We start from the raw sequence: 17,171 nt of genomic DNA, 5'->3' as shown, positions 1-17,171 counted from the left end.
ATTAGAAAAAAGACATATACAAGGTCTGAAACCTGACTAGCTGGTCGTGTTTAATGTATTAACTAATTCTTGCTATGCTTTCCAGGCTATCTAAAATGAGGATTCAATATTTTATGATCGTAAGATTGTGTTGAAATTTAGTGGCACCACATTTGCTCGATTTACCGATAGCCGATCGCTACATATCCGGCACACTACCCCACACCAAATTTGGGGTAAGCGGGTCCCCTCACATGTCAGTGACACAATCAACTACACATCATGGTATTGGAGGACAACTGGCTCCATAGCTCGGTCTGGAAACAGGGGATTTTTGCAGGGAAAGTGGTCTTCGTAACGGGTGGGGCAGGCACCATATGTAAGGACCAAACTGAAGCTATGATTCGCCTAGGAGCTGATGCCGCAATTGTCGGTAGAAATCAACAAAAGACGGATGTGGCTGCTGAAGAACTCAGAAAAGTTAGAAATGGAGCAAAAGTGGTATCTTGTCCTAATGTTGATGTTAGAGATGTGCACCTGATTGCAGAGGCAGTTCGGAAAACCGTGGGGGAATTAGGACGCATTGACTTTGTTATCGCTGGAGCAGCAGGAAACTTTTTGGCTGATTTCAATCATTTGTCTTCAAATGCGTTCAAGCTGGTTGTTGATATAGACTTATTAGGGTCCTTCAACACGGTGAAGGCATGTTTCGATCAATTAAGATCAAATAGAGGTGCAGTTTTGTTTGTGTCGGCTACTCTCCACTATTACGGTGTTCCCTTCCAAATTCATGTGGGAGCAGCGAAAGCCGGTGTTGATGCATTGTCGAATGCGTTAGCGGTTGAATTAGGTCCCTTAGGTATCAGGGTCAACGCCCTCGCTCCAGGACCAATCGCCAATACTGAAGGAATTCGGCGGTTGGCTGGAAAGAACAAAACTTTGGGTTCACTGATTCCAATCGGCAGATTGGGCACCACTACAGACATTGCAAACTCCACTGTCTACTTGTTCTCCTCAGCTGCTGCGTACGTCACTGGTACCGTTCAAGTTGTTGATGGTGGAAACTGGCATATGGGCTATCGTAAAGGTGAATACCCAGTGAAGATTCTCGAAATGAACCAAGAAAAGGTTACGAAATTGTAGGTGTGTATGATTTGTACTCTAATGAATTCTGCTATATTCTTTTTCTTCAGTTGTGAGCCCGCTTATGCAAGTCGATCACTAGCCCTAAGCGCGCGGGCGATGAGGTAAATTTGTCAGCTGGGAAGTGGCGACAGTGATCATGGGCTCCGACGTGGCATTCCAAGAACTCCTCCAACCGGAGTTTCGAGGGAAGAAGCTCACAGATGAAATCAATACGGCCCAAGACAAGTGGAATCTCTTACCCGCCTTCCTCAAAGTAAAGGGTTTGGTGAAACAACATCTCGACTCGTACAACTACTTTGTGGATGTTGATCTCAAAAAGATCATCAAGGCAAACGAGTTGGTTCTTTCCGATGTTGACCCTGACTTTTACTTGAAGTACTTGGACATCAGAATTGGTCACCGTCTGACATCTGCACCAGGGACTAAGGAAGTAATCTTGCCACCTCATGAGTGTCGGTTGAGAGACTTAACGTACTCTGCACCTATCTACGTTGATGTCGAATATACACGGGGTAAGAAGATCGTTATCAACAGAGACTTAGAAATTGGACGTATGCCTGTTATGTTGCGACTGAATAAGTGTATCTTGGATGGTTTGAGTGAAGAAAAAATGGCTCGATTTGACGAATGTCCACTTGACCCTGGTGGGTATTTCATTGTCAACGGTACGGAAAAGGTGATTCTTGTCCAAGAGCAACTTTCCAAGAATAGAATTATCGTCGAAGCAGATGAAAAGAAAGGAATCGTTCAAGCCTCAGTCACTTCTTCAACCCACGAGCGTAAATCTAAAACATACGTCGTGACTAAGAATGACAAGATTTACTTGAAGCACAACTCGATCGCCGAAGACATTCCGATCGTCATTATTTTGAAGGCTGCCGGTATCACAAGTGATTTGGAAATAATGCAGCTTGTTTGTGGTAGCAACCCCGCATATCAGGACATTTTCATGGTGAACTTTGAGGAAGCAGCAAAACTCGAGGTTTTCACTCAACATCAAGCACTTTTGTATGTCGGTAAGAGAGTGAAGACGATGAGACGTGCCGGTGCACCTAAGCTTACGCAATTACAAGAGGGTATTGAAGCTGTAGCAACCACTATCGTTGCTCATTTGACTGTTCTGGATTTGCAATTCCGAGAAAAGGCTTTATATATTGCAACAATGGCTAGAAGAGTTGTTATGGCTATTGACAATCCAAAAATGGTTGATGATAGAGATTACGTTGGTAATAAGCGGTTGGAATTGGCTGGGCAGCTCGTGTCATTGTTGTTCGAAGATTTGTTCAAGAAGTTCAACTCAGACTTCAAGCTTAATATTGATAAAGTTCTCAAGCGACCACTGAGGGCACTGGAATTCGATGCGTTGCTTTCCATCAATATTCATAGTAATAACATTACTCAAGGGCTCAACAGAGCCATATCCACAGGGAATTGGTCGCTTAAACGGTTCAAAATGGAACGTGCTGGTGTGACTCACGTTCTTTCGCGATTGTCGTATATTTCTGCCTTGGGTATGATGACTCGTATTTCATCTCAATTCGAAAAATCAAGAAAAGTGTCGGGTCCGAGAGCATTGCAGCCCTCGCAGTTCGGGATGTTGTGTACTGCTGATACGCCAGAAGGTGAAGCTTGTGGTTTGGTGAAGAACCTTGCGCTTATGACCCACATCACCACAGATGACGAAGAGGATCCCATCCGGAAGTTATGTTTTGTGCTTGGCTGTGAATCAATTCTTACTGCCGATTCAGCGACTATGCATGCAGATGGTAACTTTGGGGTATATCTCAATGGTACTCTTTTGGGGATCATTCGTTACCCCAACAAGTTTGTGGCTAGTTTCCGTCAATTACGTCGATTGGGGAAAGTATCCGCTTTTGTGTCAATTTTTACGAACACTCATCAATCTGCAGTTCACATTGCTACAGATGGTGGCCGTATCTGTCGTCCATTGATTATTGTTGAAAACAATAAGCTGCGCGTAAACAAGGAGCATCTTCGCAAATTATTGGTTGGTGAATGGCAATTTGATGACTTCTTGAAGCATGGATTGGTTGAATATTTGGATGTCAATGAAGAAAATGACTCACTCATTGCCCTTTACGAAAAGAATTTGTCAGATAATGCGGGTCAGCAGTTTACTCATCTTGAAATCGAACCTTTCACGGTGTTGGGTGCCGTCGCTGGTTTGATCCCCTATCCTCATCACAACCAGTCACCGCGTAATACCTATCAATGCGCTATGGGTAAGCAAGCGATTGGTGCAATTGCATACAATCAATTCCGTAGAATTGATACTCTTCTTTACTTCATGGTATACCCGCAACAGCCCATGGTAAAGACGAAAACTATTGAACTCATCAACTACGACAAATTGCCCGCTGGTCAGAATGCTACTGTCGCTGTCATGTCGTACTCGGGTTATGATATTGAAGATGCTTTAGTGTTGAACAAGCTGAGTATTGATCGAGGTTTCGGTCGCTGTCAGGTTGTGCGTAAAAACACTGTACACCTCAAAAACTACCCTAATCACACAAAGGACATTTTAAGTGGTAAGAGAGTGGATGAGAATGGCGCAGCAATCTTCCAACACGAAGCTATTGGTACTGATGGGTTGGGTGAAGTTGGCGCCAAGGTGACGAATGGTCAGATCTTCGTCAATAAGCATGTTCCTACTAATACTGGTGACGTGGTTATGAATCATAACCCTGCGGATCAGCCAATGGAACTGTACAGGGAAACCCCTGCTCTCTACAAAGGACCGGAGCCTCTGTACGTTGATCAAGTAATGATGTCCGTGACTGATAATGATCAGGCTCTCATCAAAGTGTTATTGCGTCAAACTAGAAGACCCGAATTGGGTGATAAGTTTTCGTCTCGGCATGGTCAAAAGGGTGTGTGCGGTATCATTGTACAGCAGGAAGATTTGCCATTCAATGATCAAGGCATCTCTCCTGATATTATCATGAACCCACATGGTTTCCCCTCGCGGATGACGGTAGGGAAAATGATTGAGTTAATTTCGGGTAAAGCCGGGGTGCTTAATGGTTCTTTGGAATATGGCACTTGTTTTGGTGGTTCCCAACTTGAGGACATGTCCAAGATTCTTGTGGAGAAGGGTTTCAACTACTCAGGTAAAGATCAGTTGTATTCAGGTATTACGGGTGAATGTTTGCAAGCATACATCTTCTTCGGGCCGATTTACTATCAGAAGTTGAAGCACATGGTTCTTGACAAGATGCACGCCCGTGCTAGAGGGCCCCGTGCTGTGTTGACTAGACAACCCACCGAAGGTAGATCCAGAGATGGTGGTTTGCGGTTGGGTGAAATGGAGCGTGATTGTGTGATTGCGTATGGGGCTTCGCAACTCTTGTTAGAGCGGTTGATGATTTCCTCTGATGCATTCGAAGTCGACGTGTGCAATACTTGTGGTTTGATGGGCTACAATTCTTGGTGCACGACTTGTAAGCTGCTGGAAAACGTGGTCAAAATGACCATCCCCTACGCCGCTAAATTGTTATTCCAGGAGCTTATTTCCATGAATATTGCCCCGAGATTAAAGTTGGGCGATGTATTTTAGCATGTAAGTAGCGTATTAAACGATGGTTATGTATTCAAACTATGAATTGCTTAATGAGCACCCGAGATGAAGAACCACTTGTCAATCGACTTGTCAATGGGAGCAGCAGCTTGAGCCGAAGCAGCAGGGATTTCCGAGGCAGCAGCGGGGGCGAAACCAGGAGTGCCTTCGAGGGTAGTGTTAGTCAAGTCAATACCCTTCGAGTCGGCAGCTTCGCCCTTGATCAACTTTTGCCAAGCTTCCGAACATTCAGTGATAACTTCTTCAGCATACTTCTTGTTCTTGCATTCACCAGAGAAGGCGAATTGGTTTTCGGGCTTGCCATCGGGAATCTTGTAAATTCTAAACCATTCGTTGGTGGCTCTCAACAAACCAGGCAAGTGGGTTTCGACATCCTCGATGTCGTTCAACTTGGGAGCGAGAGGGTCATTGACGTCAATGACAATAACCTTCCAGTCAGTTTCACCTTCGTCAAGAAGAGCCATCACACCCAACACCTTAACTTGCTTGACTTCACCAACGGTGGCAACCTTTTCACCGATTTCACAAACATCAAGAGGGTCATTGTCACCCTTGGCTTTGGTTTCGGGGTGAGCAACATTGGGGTCTTCCCAAGTTTGAGGGAAGGCACCATAGTTGTGGATGTAACCGTGGTGAGGGAAACAGTTTCTCACGAATCTAAGCTTACCCTTCTTGGTGTCTTGGATGATAGGGTTGAGCTTTTGTTCCTTAGAAATTTCCAACTTGGCGTTGGTCCAACGAGGAACCTCAACGACCATGTTGAGAATGGTCTTTTCCTCATTGGCGTACAAGGGGATGTCGTGGAAGGCGGAAACGGGCTTGCCGTCCTTTTCGAGGTAAACCTTGTAGTCCAAGGTGTTGGCAGCGCCAATTTGACGAGTGGTGTAAGACATGGTCAATTGGTGAAAAATTGCGACCCCTTTATTATATTTATACTCCGGTGCCGAATTGATTCCGCACCCAACCTTCTAGATCTATGCTGGCCAATTATGTTGGAATTTTCAGTCACGTGAGATTGTGTGCAGCCGTTCCCCCACGGGCAACTTGAAGTGCCTGTTCGATAGTTTGAGTAATGTATGTCAAGCCGTCAATGCCATCAATCAAATTGAGTTCAGCCTTCTTGTTGACAATCCACCCTCGTTGAAGTTCGCGGCGTTTTATTTCGTCTTTCACATTTGCCATGAAATTAGCCGCCAACATTCGTTCTCGATTATTTGTGTCAACCCATCCTCTTTTATATGATATGATCTCTACACCCGCGTAGGCAGCACCAGCGTAACATTGAGAGATCATCAATCCATAAACATCCAGATCCACAAACACTATCTGGGGTATACCTTGAGCTTGAGCTATATGGGAAAGGTTTTGGGTTACCTTGTCCGGAAAGCCTTTGCCAGAGACGTAGAGAATATTAGACGGCAATGCAAGATTTCGAGAGTGATAGAGAAACTTGCTAAGAATTGCATCCTTTTCGAAAGCCACAATTAGGTTAACATTGTCAAGTCGTACAATATTGGAGGGGATCAATTGCACACCTCTACCATTGTCTACTTGTACCGAGCCATTTGTGGTGATGATATTACCTGCACCACCCATCAATCCTTTTTGAGATGCCATAACTCCAAATGTTATGGGGTCGACGCCAACAAGTTTTGAGAATTGCTGTATGACGGCAGTAGCTCGTGCTTGCGATTGATAGAGCCGAACGTCCTGATAGAAAATGTCTCTATAGGTAGTAATCGCAGGAATGGAAACAATTTTGAGACAGGATCGAACAATTTTGACAAGCATAGCACACTTCGCCAGAGTGTGTTCATCAATCAATGACCAGCAGGTTTGTAATTCAAAGCACACTCCCCCAGTCTGTAAGGTCTGACCAAGATTGTCAAGAATAGTAGCCAAGAAACTTTTTTAGTTAGTTGACCGAAATAGAGGTATAAGATTTGGCAATACTCACTGGGACGGTTCATCAAATTGTTGATAGGTTGACAAGCCGATCGGCTCACGCTTAATCCGGAACCCTTTAACTTCTAGCTCAAACATTGAAGAATCAACACTCACGAATTGCCAAACATTTGAGCCAAGCTTTCGAAACTTATGCATGCATCGTCACCAGACACATAGACTCGCGGTAGGCTAATGTTACAATCCATGAACATGAACAGTCGTTGGACCTATTACGACATTCGACCAAGGATAGATACGCATATATCGTCCAGCATGTCTTAAATCTCAATATCGTGGAGGCTATACATGTCATTTGCACGTGATGTGTTATATGCAGTAAACTCATGTACCAAGCACGCACGCCGTGGGGCTCAGCCCTCGAGGATATCAGAGGTGCTGCTTCGTTTACGCGCCACTTTCGTCAGTTATACAAGCTCATGGCGATACTTCCACGAGATTTTGATGATGACACACGCTTCACCGATGGTGCCAGATGGGCGTTCTTTGCAATTTTCATTGTGCTTGTCCTTGGTATTCTTTTCGGCACGCTCCGAGTGAATAAGAGGCGTGCTCGCCATGGAGCGGCACCTATTTATGGGACCCGTTGGATGACTCCGCCGTCTTACCTTCAATCACAAAACCAATACGATCAACCTACCCGGCAGGAACCTGATATGCCTCTGGCATACGTCCCGAAATATACGGCCGAGGCGACAGAATACGACATGGGGTATTACGATAAAGATGGGACATTTCATGCTAACCCCAATATCAAGGCACCGATCCCTCTGGTTCATCACAGAACTACTCTGGTTCTGACGGGCCAGCCCATCCAAGCGATGAATGTGATCTCCGATGAGGACTTTTACCGGACTCACCCAACTCAAGATGCTTCTGCGGGACATTTTGCAGCTCAGACCCGGAACTCCTCTCAAGACAGTCTTGGTCCCCCCTCGGGACCCCCTCCAGAACTTTCTCCAGAAGGCTCATCGAGTGACCTTCCGCGTGGCATGATTCTGGTGGTGGCGAATGAGAGAGGAATATCATCGTCCGCAAATGACAAAAACAAAACTCACATATCTGAAACCGTGACCAGACTTTAAATGAGTTGGTAAATAATGAAGTAATGTAATCTAGATACGATATTCTAAATGTATAGGGTGAAACGGATCATAATAATTGATACGCGCCTCACAAGCCAAATTTTCAACTTGATCGTCACATAGACACATCAATGTTCCAGTATTCTCGATTGGATAAGTCCATTGCAATACCTCTGGCACCTGTGTCAGTGATTGGAGCATCAAATCCTGAAGTCTCCCAATGACTCCTTGTGCTTTGATGCTCACAGCATGAGGCCTTACGAAAGCCTGGCAAGTTCGGCCTGGTTCGACGATACAAGCGTAATCAACGCCTGTTGTATCTGTATTACTCACCGATAAGCCTAGCTTGAGATCAACGCCAGTAGTCAAGGAGACGAGACCAATCAAAGATGGGTTTACCGAGCCTTTACCGGTTAATGTAGTATCAATCTGTACTAGCCTCCCATTGGTGTATTCAACATTGAATCTACCTGCGTAGGGCAGATACATTTGCAGGTGGCAAGGCGACACGGCGATATACCCATCATCACTTGTTTTATTGGTGGTGACGTTGAAGAAGTAGTACTCGACAGAGTCCTTAAGAGGAACCAAAAAGCGGTCGCCGACTTTGAAGACGGCCTCGCTATCCGTGATATTAATTTCTGAGAGTGAGTCAATGGGAGTAATCGCTGCCCCAAGATAGCTCGTGGCTGCTACTAAACGAAGGAATATCATGAACTTGTACATTTGTAAAAAGTTTAAACGTGAAAGGGGAGCTATCCCGTATATTAACATTTCGTTACCGAGCATATTGTACAGCAGATCAAAACCGAGGGCATGCTCAGGTCCCCGTGGTCCGTTACAGAGAAATTCAGGCACGAATGGCTTCTTCATAACCGGGAGGAGGTCCGTCAAATTGGAAATTAGTCGTCCCTTCAATGAAGGAAGCGTTATCATCCACAACACTGACACCTTCCACCTTAGCTTGATTCTTTTCAATTTCCGAAAGACCCATGGGATCTTTAATAAGCCAGATCTCAGGAGGAGAATCCGTCACCGCGGGATCAGTGTACGCGTTCGCGACAAAATCAGGGTTATACTCGATGTATTGGAACAAAATATCAGGCATCAAAGATCTCAAGAACTGGAACAGTTCTCTTCTGGGGTGGAAAAATCTGGAGATCCACAGAAGACCTGCCTTGGGGGCGCTAGTAGCCAATTTTGCAGCCGCCTTTCCAGTGTTGACACCGTCCGACAAACCATATTTCGATTTAGAGTTACCCACATCGCTCACACGGTTGTCATCACCAAATGGAGAGCGCTTCTGTACATCTTCGGTATCGGTCAGTACACGAGTGGCTTTGTCGGTAGACATAGTCGAAGGTGCTTGAACGATTTCCGGGACAGGTAAAGCCTTCTCGTCGTCCATGGGGAATCTGTCGTTCAAGACTTGGCCGTGAACATGAGAGCTCATGACACCAAGTTCATTGCCGCCATCCCAATAGCTGACACCTTCAGTCTTAACCTCTTTGCGACCTTGATCTCTCATAGGGTAGACACAGTCGGGGTCGCCAGCAGCTTCCTTGATGGCACTAATAGGTACAGTATCCAAGATAGGGAAGAACATCCGTTGGAACCACAAGTGAGCCAACACCGTTGCCCCAAGAGATACACCTTCAAGCGCCACACAAGCCCAGTTAAACTTAATGGCAAACATAATGATAAGCACCACTTGAGCCAAGTACAAGCCGGTGAATAATTGAAACAATGCCTTAGGGTAGTTTCTACCACGAGCATCAACAGGGTTGGGGACTTTGACGTACGTCATAACGTAAATCTTACCAAAGTAAGTTAAAAGGTAAGCAACGGCGGCAAAGCCAAGAATCAAGGGTGCAATCATTGCGTAAGACAATGCCAAAACGCAAAGGAATTGCATAGTAGCGTACTCAACACCATAGTCAGGGGAACCAATTGAAGTCCAACGGGTCCATTTAGCGCGAGGAGTCCCATCCAAAATCTTACCCAAGAATTGGAACAAGATGAGACCAACGACTTGGGCGAGCAATGAACCAGGAACAGCTAAACCTTGAAGAGTGATGTAAGAGATGAAGAAATTGGCGGCTTGGGGTAAGTTTTTACCCAAGATATCACGAGCCAGACTGGGATTGTTGATGATATCTTGAATAACGGAGATCGATGAAGACGCAATTGTCATCATAATGAATGAGTTTACCACCAAAAACGCGTAATACCACGATTGAGTGTACCCCGAAATATCTTGTTGAGTAAGACAGCCCGATTGCTTCGCCATAAACTTGATGAATGGTACAAGAAGAGCCATCAACACTGCCAACAACACAACAGGAAGCAAACCAGTAATCACACCCTTGATAACATCAGGAACGCTATTGATAAATTTGAGGAATGGAAGAGCCGTAGTAATGAAGTTAATGTTAGAAATGGCACCAACGACAAAAATGGGAACACACCAGAATACCACCAAAAGGGTGAGAACGGTGTTTGCACCAATATACCGCAACCACCGTTCATATTTGGTAAAGGCCATGTTTGACCAGACCACATCTTCAGGGGCAACACCCGACCGGCGCCGAGAGTGCTTGAACTCCTTGAGATAAGGAATCGCCTGGTACGCCTTCGCCAACTCGATTTGAGTAGGGAATTCCAAAAACACTGAAGACAATTGTTCATTGGCCTCATGTTCGCGCTGATCTTTAGCAATTTCAGTGTTAAGCTCACCAAGTCTAATTTTCCCGTAGTCCAAAGTGTCAACCTTCTTACCAATCAAAAACTTGAGACGGTGCGTGGGTCTCTTTTTGCCGCCCTTAAGGTAAGTGTTGACATCATCAGCTGGTTCAGGAGCGGGTTCGCCCTTCTTTTCAGCTTTGAGCACCTGCTTCATTGCCTTTCTAATCACCTTGTTCGCAGAGCCCTCGTATTTTTTAGCAAGTTTAGTGCGCTCTTTGACTTTCTTTTGCAACTCCTTATATTTACGAGCGTACCAAATGTTGGTCGCCAGGGGAAAGTGCTTGCGCAATTCTTCTTCGGCCATGAATTCTTTAGGGAGTTCACTGATGAGAAGCGTGCGCGACAGGAGCAACGAGTCATAAAATGGGGTGGTTTGAGCGGCATGGCGGAAGGTTGTGTAGTACACAAGCTCCCTGTAAATCAAAAACACCACGCAACCGAAAAAGATCCATGACAAAAAGACGTGGGCAAAGAATCTCCACTTGCTGCTGACATTGGAATAGGAAAGAATCGAGAAGAAGGCTTCGTTGTTTCCCCCAGTCGCGTTGACAGGGAAAAGAATTGGCCACAAAATCACGCACCCAAGAATACACACGCACATGAACTCGAAGATGAATCGAACATGAAAGTAGCCATCGAGACCAAGGTGATGCACCATGAACAGGGTATTTTGCTTGAGCAAATAAGATAACCAGCCAAAAGCACCTCGACGGGCGGGGTCCATACGAATTTCCGGGGGCAATGTCTTCACTACCAGACGCGGTTCGTATACTCTGGGTTCACGCTTTCTGAACGTGAGGAACACGCCATAGTAGACAACGGCGAAGATGAGGGTGGGTACCAATGTCCACAACCACGCCGACACCGACGTGTTTTGGCCTCCCGCGGCCGCGGGAGCTTCCAGCAGCGACGCACTAGCGCTGGCACTAGAAGTCGAGCTCATGGATGGGATGGATTTGTGCCAGACGCGGCGATGGCTGTGTTTATTTATTGTGGGCGGCTGACATGCACGTTTCACCTGGGCAACCCGCAGCGGCTTACGCGAGGCGCAGGTTAACGGTGGTGTTCCGCCAATGGAATTGAGGCACCAACCGCGACGAGCATCTTGCGAACGTCGTGTCGTGCATGACCGTCGAACAATGCTGACGAGGGTCTAGAAGGAGGTCCTCTTTATTCTCTAAAGGCTAATGAATTCCTCTACCTCGTTCACATCGTCAGATGAGGCTGAGGTCACGTTGCAGAGTAGCTTGCTCGATATGCCGTTCGCCACGTAACCCTTCCTTTTTCGTTGTAGCTACGAGCAGTCTATCAGCACGCGTGCATATCACAGAATGTCATTTTTAAGTTGATTTGCTTTAAAGTTCGTAACCAGATATCAATCATAGTGCATGGCTCTGGTGGAGGAGTCGACGATGGAAGGGGGTTAATGGCGGTGATTTTTAGATGAGTTTAATTGCGTCGATGACGATTGTCCCTCTTACGATATAACGTCACCGCGGTGGCAATCCTGAACTCATGACTATCGATCGACTTTTTCTTGTCTCTTTTTTTTTCTCTCCTCCCTAGTCCAAAAGCGATGCTAAGCCGCAAGCGCAGTGTACTAGCATGAGACAATCGAGAAAGTGTTTCACTGCCGGTGCTGGTTTGTTTGCTTGGCTGGCTGTTTGCTTGGCCTGACGGGGAGGGATGCTTAGACGAGTCGAGGCGATGTCCTGCTCAGTGAAGGGGGTGGGGGAGCACACCTGCTTATTGTCTCGGGGCCGACAGAGCATGTGGGCTTAGAAGGTGAAACTGACACTTCTTCTCCGCTCTAAACTCGTGGTTGGCCTGCATAATGTCAAATACGCTCCCGCCACTACGTCATTTTCGCATGGTCCACGACTCAGCCGCGTGCGAGAGGAGCTATTGCTCCCAGGGGGCGGAGTCGATAGAGTGGTAATGTTGCTAACAGCCGTTGAAATCACTAATTACGTACATTTTTGCTTCATGTATTAGTTCACGATCAATTACTCAATTAAGTCATTGGACATGGACCTTGCTGGAGACCGACTCAGCAAATTCGTTGATCTGGTTCTCCCCGTGGTTGCCTTTAGTGGCGGCCAAAATGCGGTCGCCAATGGGACCAACGAAGTGGTTGTAGACAATTTGGGCCCCACCGGTCGAGGGGGTACCGATCCACAACAAGAACACAAGCTTGAACAAAAAATAGAAGGGCACCCAGTACAAGATAGCCTTCGACCAGAATTCAATCACGTTGAAAAAGGCAAATACCACCCAGTACACCAACAACTGGGTATCATCGTCTTTACGCACGGTCTTAAGAGCGATCAACGAGTAGTACGCCGGCAACACAAACCCAGCAATGTTAGTCAACAATTGACCCAAGCCACCGATGTTCAAGAACACGAGCAAAGCGTAGAGCAGGCCACCGCCAAGAACACCGACCGAACGGGGCAATCCGGTGCTCTGTTCGAACTGGTCAAACAACTTGTTGCCTTGGAATTGACGGTCAATGCCGGCAAGCGCTTGCTGAAGTTGAGGGGGGATCGACATGGTTTAGGATTTGTTCGACGGGGTCGGCGAGGAACTATTCGCACGCGCGACTTTTTTTTCTTTAAGGGTCGTGCGTCGTGTAATTATGACGTCATACACGTAATTACATGTAAGTGAACGAAACTGTAACGATACTTATGTCAGATTTGAAATTAAAGGAAAATGCTATATACTATTAAAGGAGGGTATGTAAAATCACTTTTTCTTCAGCTTCGCACTGCCTTCAAAGCCAGCCCTCTTCTTGCCGCCGGCTTTGCCCCCAGTCTTACCCCCAGCTTTGTTAACAATGCCAGTAAACTTCTTCAACCGCGGCAACTGCTTCTTCTTCTTGCCCCGAACCCCCTTAGCGTCGCGACGCGCTTGAAGATTCTCTTCGCGGCGCTTTTGACGAGCAGCCTTAGTGTCCTTCACCGTTTGTGTCCGCTCTTGCCATTCGCGTTCCAGCTTAAGCTTTTGCTTTTCTTTGCGCTTCAATGCCTTTTTCAACAACTTCTCGTCATCTTTGAGCTTCACCCCTTCCGCTTGCGTCATCACCTTCTGCCACTTCTCCTTCTCTAACTCCTTTTGTTGTTGCTCAGGCAGTAACTTGGCAAAGCGTTCTTTCTTCTTTTCGAGGATGGCGAGGTGTGCCTTGATGTCGTTGTTGGCCGGACCTTTCTTCTTTCTCTTCTCGGCTGTGTTTCGCAACTTAGTGAGATCGGAGGTGACTCTGGTACCATCGTTAAACACGATATTACCGAAAAACGTCAGATCCTTAGCGCCAACTTCGTCGGCATCGTTAACTTCGTTGTCGTTGTCGTTGTCGTTGTCGTCGTTATCACTGTCGCTGTCGTCGGCTTGCTCTTCTTCTTCTTCCCGCTTCCGCTTTTTACGCAATTCAGCTTTGCGCTTACGCTCTTCGAGTATTTGCTGCCGCGATTTGGGAGCCCCTTCGGCCTTAGAACCAACCGCTTTCCGCTTTTCTTTCATTTGGGAGATCTTCAGAGTTAACCGCTGTCGTAACGCCGCGAGTTTCTCTTCCCGTGCCTTGCGCTCTTGTTCCAGTAACTGAGCCTTAGCATTCTTAGCCTTCTCCTTCACCGAATGAGACTCATCGGTGGTAGTGGCATCGTCGTCGTTGGCGGTTTGTATTTCGACCGCCGCGTCGTCTTCGGCGGCTTCACTGGCATCTTCAACCTCATCGCCGTTGTCATCGAAAACAGTGACGGAGTCAAGCGCCATCAGCGAGTCCAGAGATTCGGACTCATCGTCGTCTTCATCATCGTTGGAAGCCTTCGCCACCGGTACCGGCCCACGTAGCGTTGCAGCCCCCGGGAGCTTCACAGGCTTACCCTTCTTCGCCTTATTATCCTTGACGTGTTTCGCCAGCGCATGGCCATTGGCGTAATCGTCGGCGGAGTCTTTAGACAGCGGGTCAAGCTTGGCCCGCTTATTCTGGCGTTGCTCTTGTTTCAGTTTCTTCTTCTGTTTCCACTGATCCTGAGTGGCATCATCGTAGTAATACTTCGCGGGGATGAGCGAAAGCAAACCATCAAACGCCGAACTGTGGTTCTTTATCAGTTCCTGGTTGGTTAGTTAAAAGTCCACTATAGCTCAACGGGGGGTTATACATACCTCAAGGGAGTTCGTCATCGCTCGCTCTCAATCCGATGCCCTCCGCACTCGATGGCTTTATTAACTGTGAATGATGTCGCATATGCAGGATGTGACGGAAACACCAGTCGATGACATATATGTGCCCTTCATATCAAAAAAACCTAAAAATTTGACTATTTTTCGTATAATGCTATGTCTATCAGTTATTCATTTACGGCAACGCTTTTAGGTCTCTTGGCGCCTTCGCCTTTGGCGACCACCCGCTTGCGTTTCGATACTCTCACCGGGCGTTCTTCTCCTTCAACGAACACATCGTTGGGAAGATCGTACACCCGGACCTTTTTGATATTGATGCCATTGATCTTAGGATCAAACTCCGTCCACGTCTTACAGATATTCATAAAGTCGCCACAAGGCTGTTGGATATCTAATTTCTTGTCTCCACCACACTTGTCAACGTCAACGTTGAGGCCGACAAAGAATTTGGTAAGGTGGACCTCGACTTGAGAATCCAGCTCGCGCTTGGTAGCGACATTGGCGGCGAGCTTCTCACCCAGAAGATCCCCGTACAGCGCCACAATCTGCGACGCCTGTTCCTTAGAGTCGCAAAAGTAGTCATTATCAAATGACTTAACGTAGGGATGAGCCAACTCCACCCCAGCCACGTTTTCCAACCTCTGCACCAATAAACGCACTTTCGACTCCACCATCCCCAGGTACAATGCATGTTGGTCACTGGTGCCATACGTCAGGGCCACCACGCAGAGGTAGAACTTATACTTGTGAAAAAACTTATGGCGTTCAAATAAATCGGCCCACGTCTTTTTGCCGGCAATAATATCCGCCATAATCTCCTTGCCTCGCTTAAATTCCTCCATGATGACCTTGAACGTCAGTTGACCAATATTATGGGTGGCACACATCAGTGGATACAGCGGCGTAATCACCGGCATTAAATGATGACGATCGCCAGCGTATAACGTTGGGTTCCACACCCGTACTTGCAACGGCCCGTCTTCAATTTTCTTGAGCACCACTGGCTGAGGCCACAGCCATTGATGATAGATATTAAACACGCGGTCGACGATCACCGCCCCCACCGCATTGGGATAAAGCTGGCAAATACGAGCCACTAGCATTGCCCATGCTACCCCACCAGGAAACCCCGACACGTTCCCGTAAATCGCCCGCTGTTGGGCCCACATCTTAATACAACGAAGCGCGTGCTTGAACACCGTAAGCTTAGGCACGAGCTTCAAGATCTCGTCGGTGACCCGGGTACCGTTGAGCAGTCGCAAATCCTTTTCATCCACATTCCGCAATAAGTTTTTATCCTCTAACGTGAGAGTAACTGGCACTCGCGATACATCGAGACGAGCGCAGATTAAATCGATGGAGATGCCCCCGTACTCAAGCTTGATAATGGGCACGAACGCATCGGGAACCGGGGTCATTTCTTCGAGCTCGGGGCGTTCATTAAGCAATTTGGGGAACTCGTCGAAGAAGTCAGCTCGAGACACATGGCGAGGCACGACGACAAGAGCATCGATATCGGAACCAGGGCCGTACACCCCCAACCGGTAGGAGCCAAACGTGAAGATCTTCCCCCCGGCGTCCCGCGCCATGCCCTCGCTCATGTTTTTGCGCTTAGAAACCCGGTAGACGAACTCCTCCGCCATCTTTTGCAAGGTGCCGAGCACTTCGGCTCGACGCCGAGTCGCCAGCTCGGGCTCAAACGAGTTGCGGAGCTTGAGCTCTTTGATGAGAGCATCGTTGATGGCGTTTTCCGCCGGCGTGGGATTGGCCACCAGGATGGGTGCAGTCACCCCAAAACTGGCGGTGTCAGTCATGGTGCGGACCGTTAGATGAACAATTTCGATAGTGCGATTCGAGACCCCTTCACAAACGTTCGCGGTCGCGACGAGGTGACAGGCGAGAGGGTTGAAAATTGTTGTGTAGACGAATTTTAGTGAGGTGAGGAGGTCAGGTGTGGTCTGTATAAGGCTTGACTTAAGTGTGTTCTTCTAGCGATGTTGTGAATTCGGATACCATTAGGTTTCTTACAACTTTACCAATACGACAGTCGAAAGGTCACAAAGCTTTCATGTGTATCAAATGAGTTTGTGATTACCCCTTACTGGCTAGTTTGTGATTGGAACACAATGCGATGTAACTGATATGTTAGGTGTCTAGGTGTCTGGCTGTGTATAAAAGCTAGTGTAAAGTAGGTGGTACTCATAGAAAATTTCAGTGGCAGAGATTCGTGTACTTCTGCGAATACGAGGTCACCGCGAAGTCGATATACTTTCAATAACACTCTTGTAAAAGAGTTGAGTCAACGTTTATGTATTTCTTACTCTTACTGGATTATATTGGTCCCATGCTTCGTCAGCTTAAATGTATTCGAAGTTCGTGCACACAGTAAGGTAATGATATTCCAGATATGGGGAATATTGACAAAATAGCACAAAATTTAGTACATGAGTTCGAAACCGCATTTATTT

General features: G+C 46.9%; 9 protein-coding genes across 9 annotated transcripts; 3 read left to right on the top strand and 6 right to left on the bottom strand. All coding sequences in view use genetic code 12, as the record gives it.

Annotated features, from left to right (window-relative positions):
- Nucleotides 1–261: 261 nt before the first annotated feature.
- Nucleotides 262–1,122, top strand: DIURU_001648 (SDR family oxidoreductase; the record flags this gene model as incomplete). Its single annotated transcript, XM_034154214.1, has 1 exon — nucleotides 262–1,122. One exon carries the CDS (start codon nucleotides 262–264, stop codon nucleotides 1,120–1,122), a length of 861 nt encoding a protein of 286 aa, XP_034013606.1.
- A 139-nt stretch (nucleotides 1,123–1,261) lies between these two features.
- DIURU_001647 (DNA-directed RNA polymerase III core subunit) lies at nucleotides 1,262–4,702 on the top strand (the record flags this gene model as incomplete). Its single annotated transcript, XM_034154213.1, has 1 exon — nucleotides 1,262–4,702. The coding sequence occupies one exon, from the start codon at nucleotides 1,262–1,264 to the stop codon at nucleotides 4,700–4,702; it is 3,441 nt and encodes a 1,146-aa protein (XP_034013605.1).
- A 50-nt stretch (nucleotides 4,703–4,752) lies between these two features.
- On the bottom strand, nucleotides 4,753–5,616 carry IPP1 (inorganic diphosphatase; the record flags this gene model as incomplete). The annotated part of the gene is made up of 1 exon (XM_034154212.1): nucleotides 4,753–5,616. One exon carries the CDS (start codon nucleotides 5,614–5,616, stop codon nucleotides 4,753–4,755), a length of 864 nt encoding a protein of 287 aa, XP_034013604.1.
- A 112-nt stretch (nucleotides 5,617–5,728) lies between these two features.
- On the bottom strand, nucleotides 5,729–6,340 carry SPO11 (Spo11p; the record flags this gene model as incomplete). Its single annotated transcript, XM_034154211.1, has 1 exon — nucleotides 5,729–6,340. The coding sequence occupies one exon, from the start codon at nucleotides 6,338–6,340 to the stop codon at nucleotides 5,729–5,731; it is 612 nt and encodes a 203-aa protein (XP_034013603.1).
- Nucleotides 6,341–7,014: 674 nt separating this feature from the next.
- Nucleotides 7,015–7,773, top strand: DIURU_001644 (resistance to Congo red protein; the record flags this gene model as incomplete). The annotated part of the gene is made up of 1 exon (XM_034154210.1): nucleotides 7,015–7,773. The coding sequence occupies one exon, from the start codon at nucleotides 7,015–7,017 to the stop codon at nucleotides 7,771–7,773; it is 759 nt and encodes a 252-aa protein (XP_034013602.1).
- A 30-nt stretch (nucleotides 7,774–7,803) lies between these two features.
- On the bottom strand, nucleotides 7,804–8,562 carry DIURU_001643 (uncharacterized protein; the record flags this gene model as incomplete). Its single annotated transcript, XM_034154209.1, has 1 exon — nucleotides 7,804–8,562. One exon carries the CDS (start codon nucleotides 8,560–8,562, stop codon nucleotides 7,804–7,806), a length of 759 nt encoding a protein of 252 aa, XP_034013601.1.
- A 61-nt stretch (nucleotides 8,563–8,623) lies between these two features.
- On the bottom strand, nucleotides 8,624–11,461 carry PHM7 (Phm7p; the record flags this gene model as incomplete). The annotated part of the gene is made up of 1 exon (XM_034154208.1): nucleotides 8,624–11,461. One exon carries the CDS (start codon nucleotides 11,459–11,461, stop codon nucleotides 8,624–8,626), a length of 2,838 nt encoding a protein of 945 aa, XP_034013600.1.
- A 1,076-nt stretch (nucleotides 11,462–12,537) lies between these two features.
- DIURU_001641 (uncharacterized protein) lies at nucleotides 12,538–13,071 on the bottom strand (the record flags this gene model as incomplete). Its single annotated transcript, XM_034154207.1, has 1 exon — nucleotides 12,538–13,071. One exon carries the CDS (start codon nucleotides 13,069–13,071, stop codon nucleotides 12,538–12,540), a length of 534 nt encoding a protein of 177 aa, XP_034013599.1.
- Nucleotides 13,072–13,266: 195 nt separating this feature from the next.
- On the bottom strand, nucleotides 13,267–16,517 carry PAP1 (polynucleotide adenylyltransferase; the record flags this gene model as incomplete). The annotated part of the gene is made up of 2 exons (XM_034154206.1): nucleotides 13,267–14,634; nucleotides 14,889–16,517. 2 exons carry the CDS (start codon nucleotides 16,515–16,517, stop codon nucleotides 13,267–13,269), a joined length of 2,997 nt encoding a protein of 998 aa, XP_034013598.1.
- Nucleotides 16,518–17,171: the final 654 nt, after the last annotated feature.

This window comes from Diutina rugosa (genome assembly GCF_008704595.1).
Source record: "Diutina rugosa strain CBS 613 chromosome Unknown scaffold4_size502443, whole genome shotgun sequence".
Lineage (NCBI taxonomy): Eukaryota > Fungi > Ascomycota > Pichiomycetes > Serinales > Debaryomycetaceae > Diutina > Diutina rugosa.
This window is presented reverse-complemented; position numbering and strand designations above follow the sequence as displayed.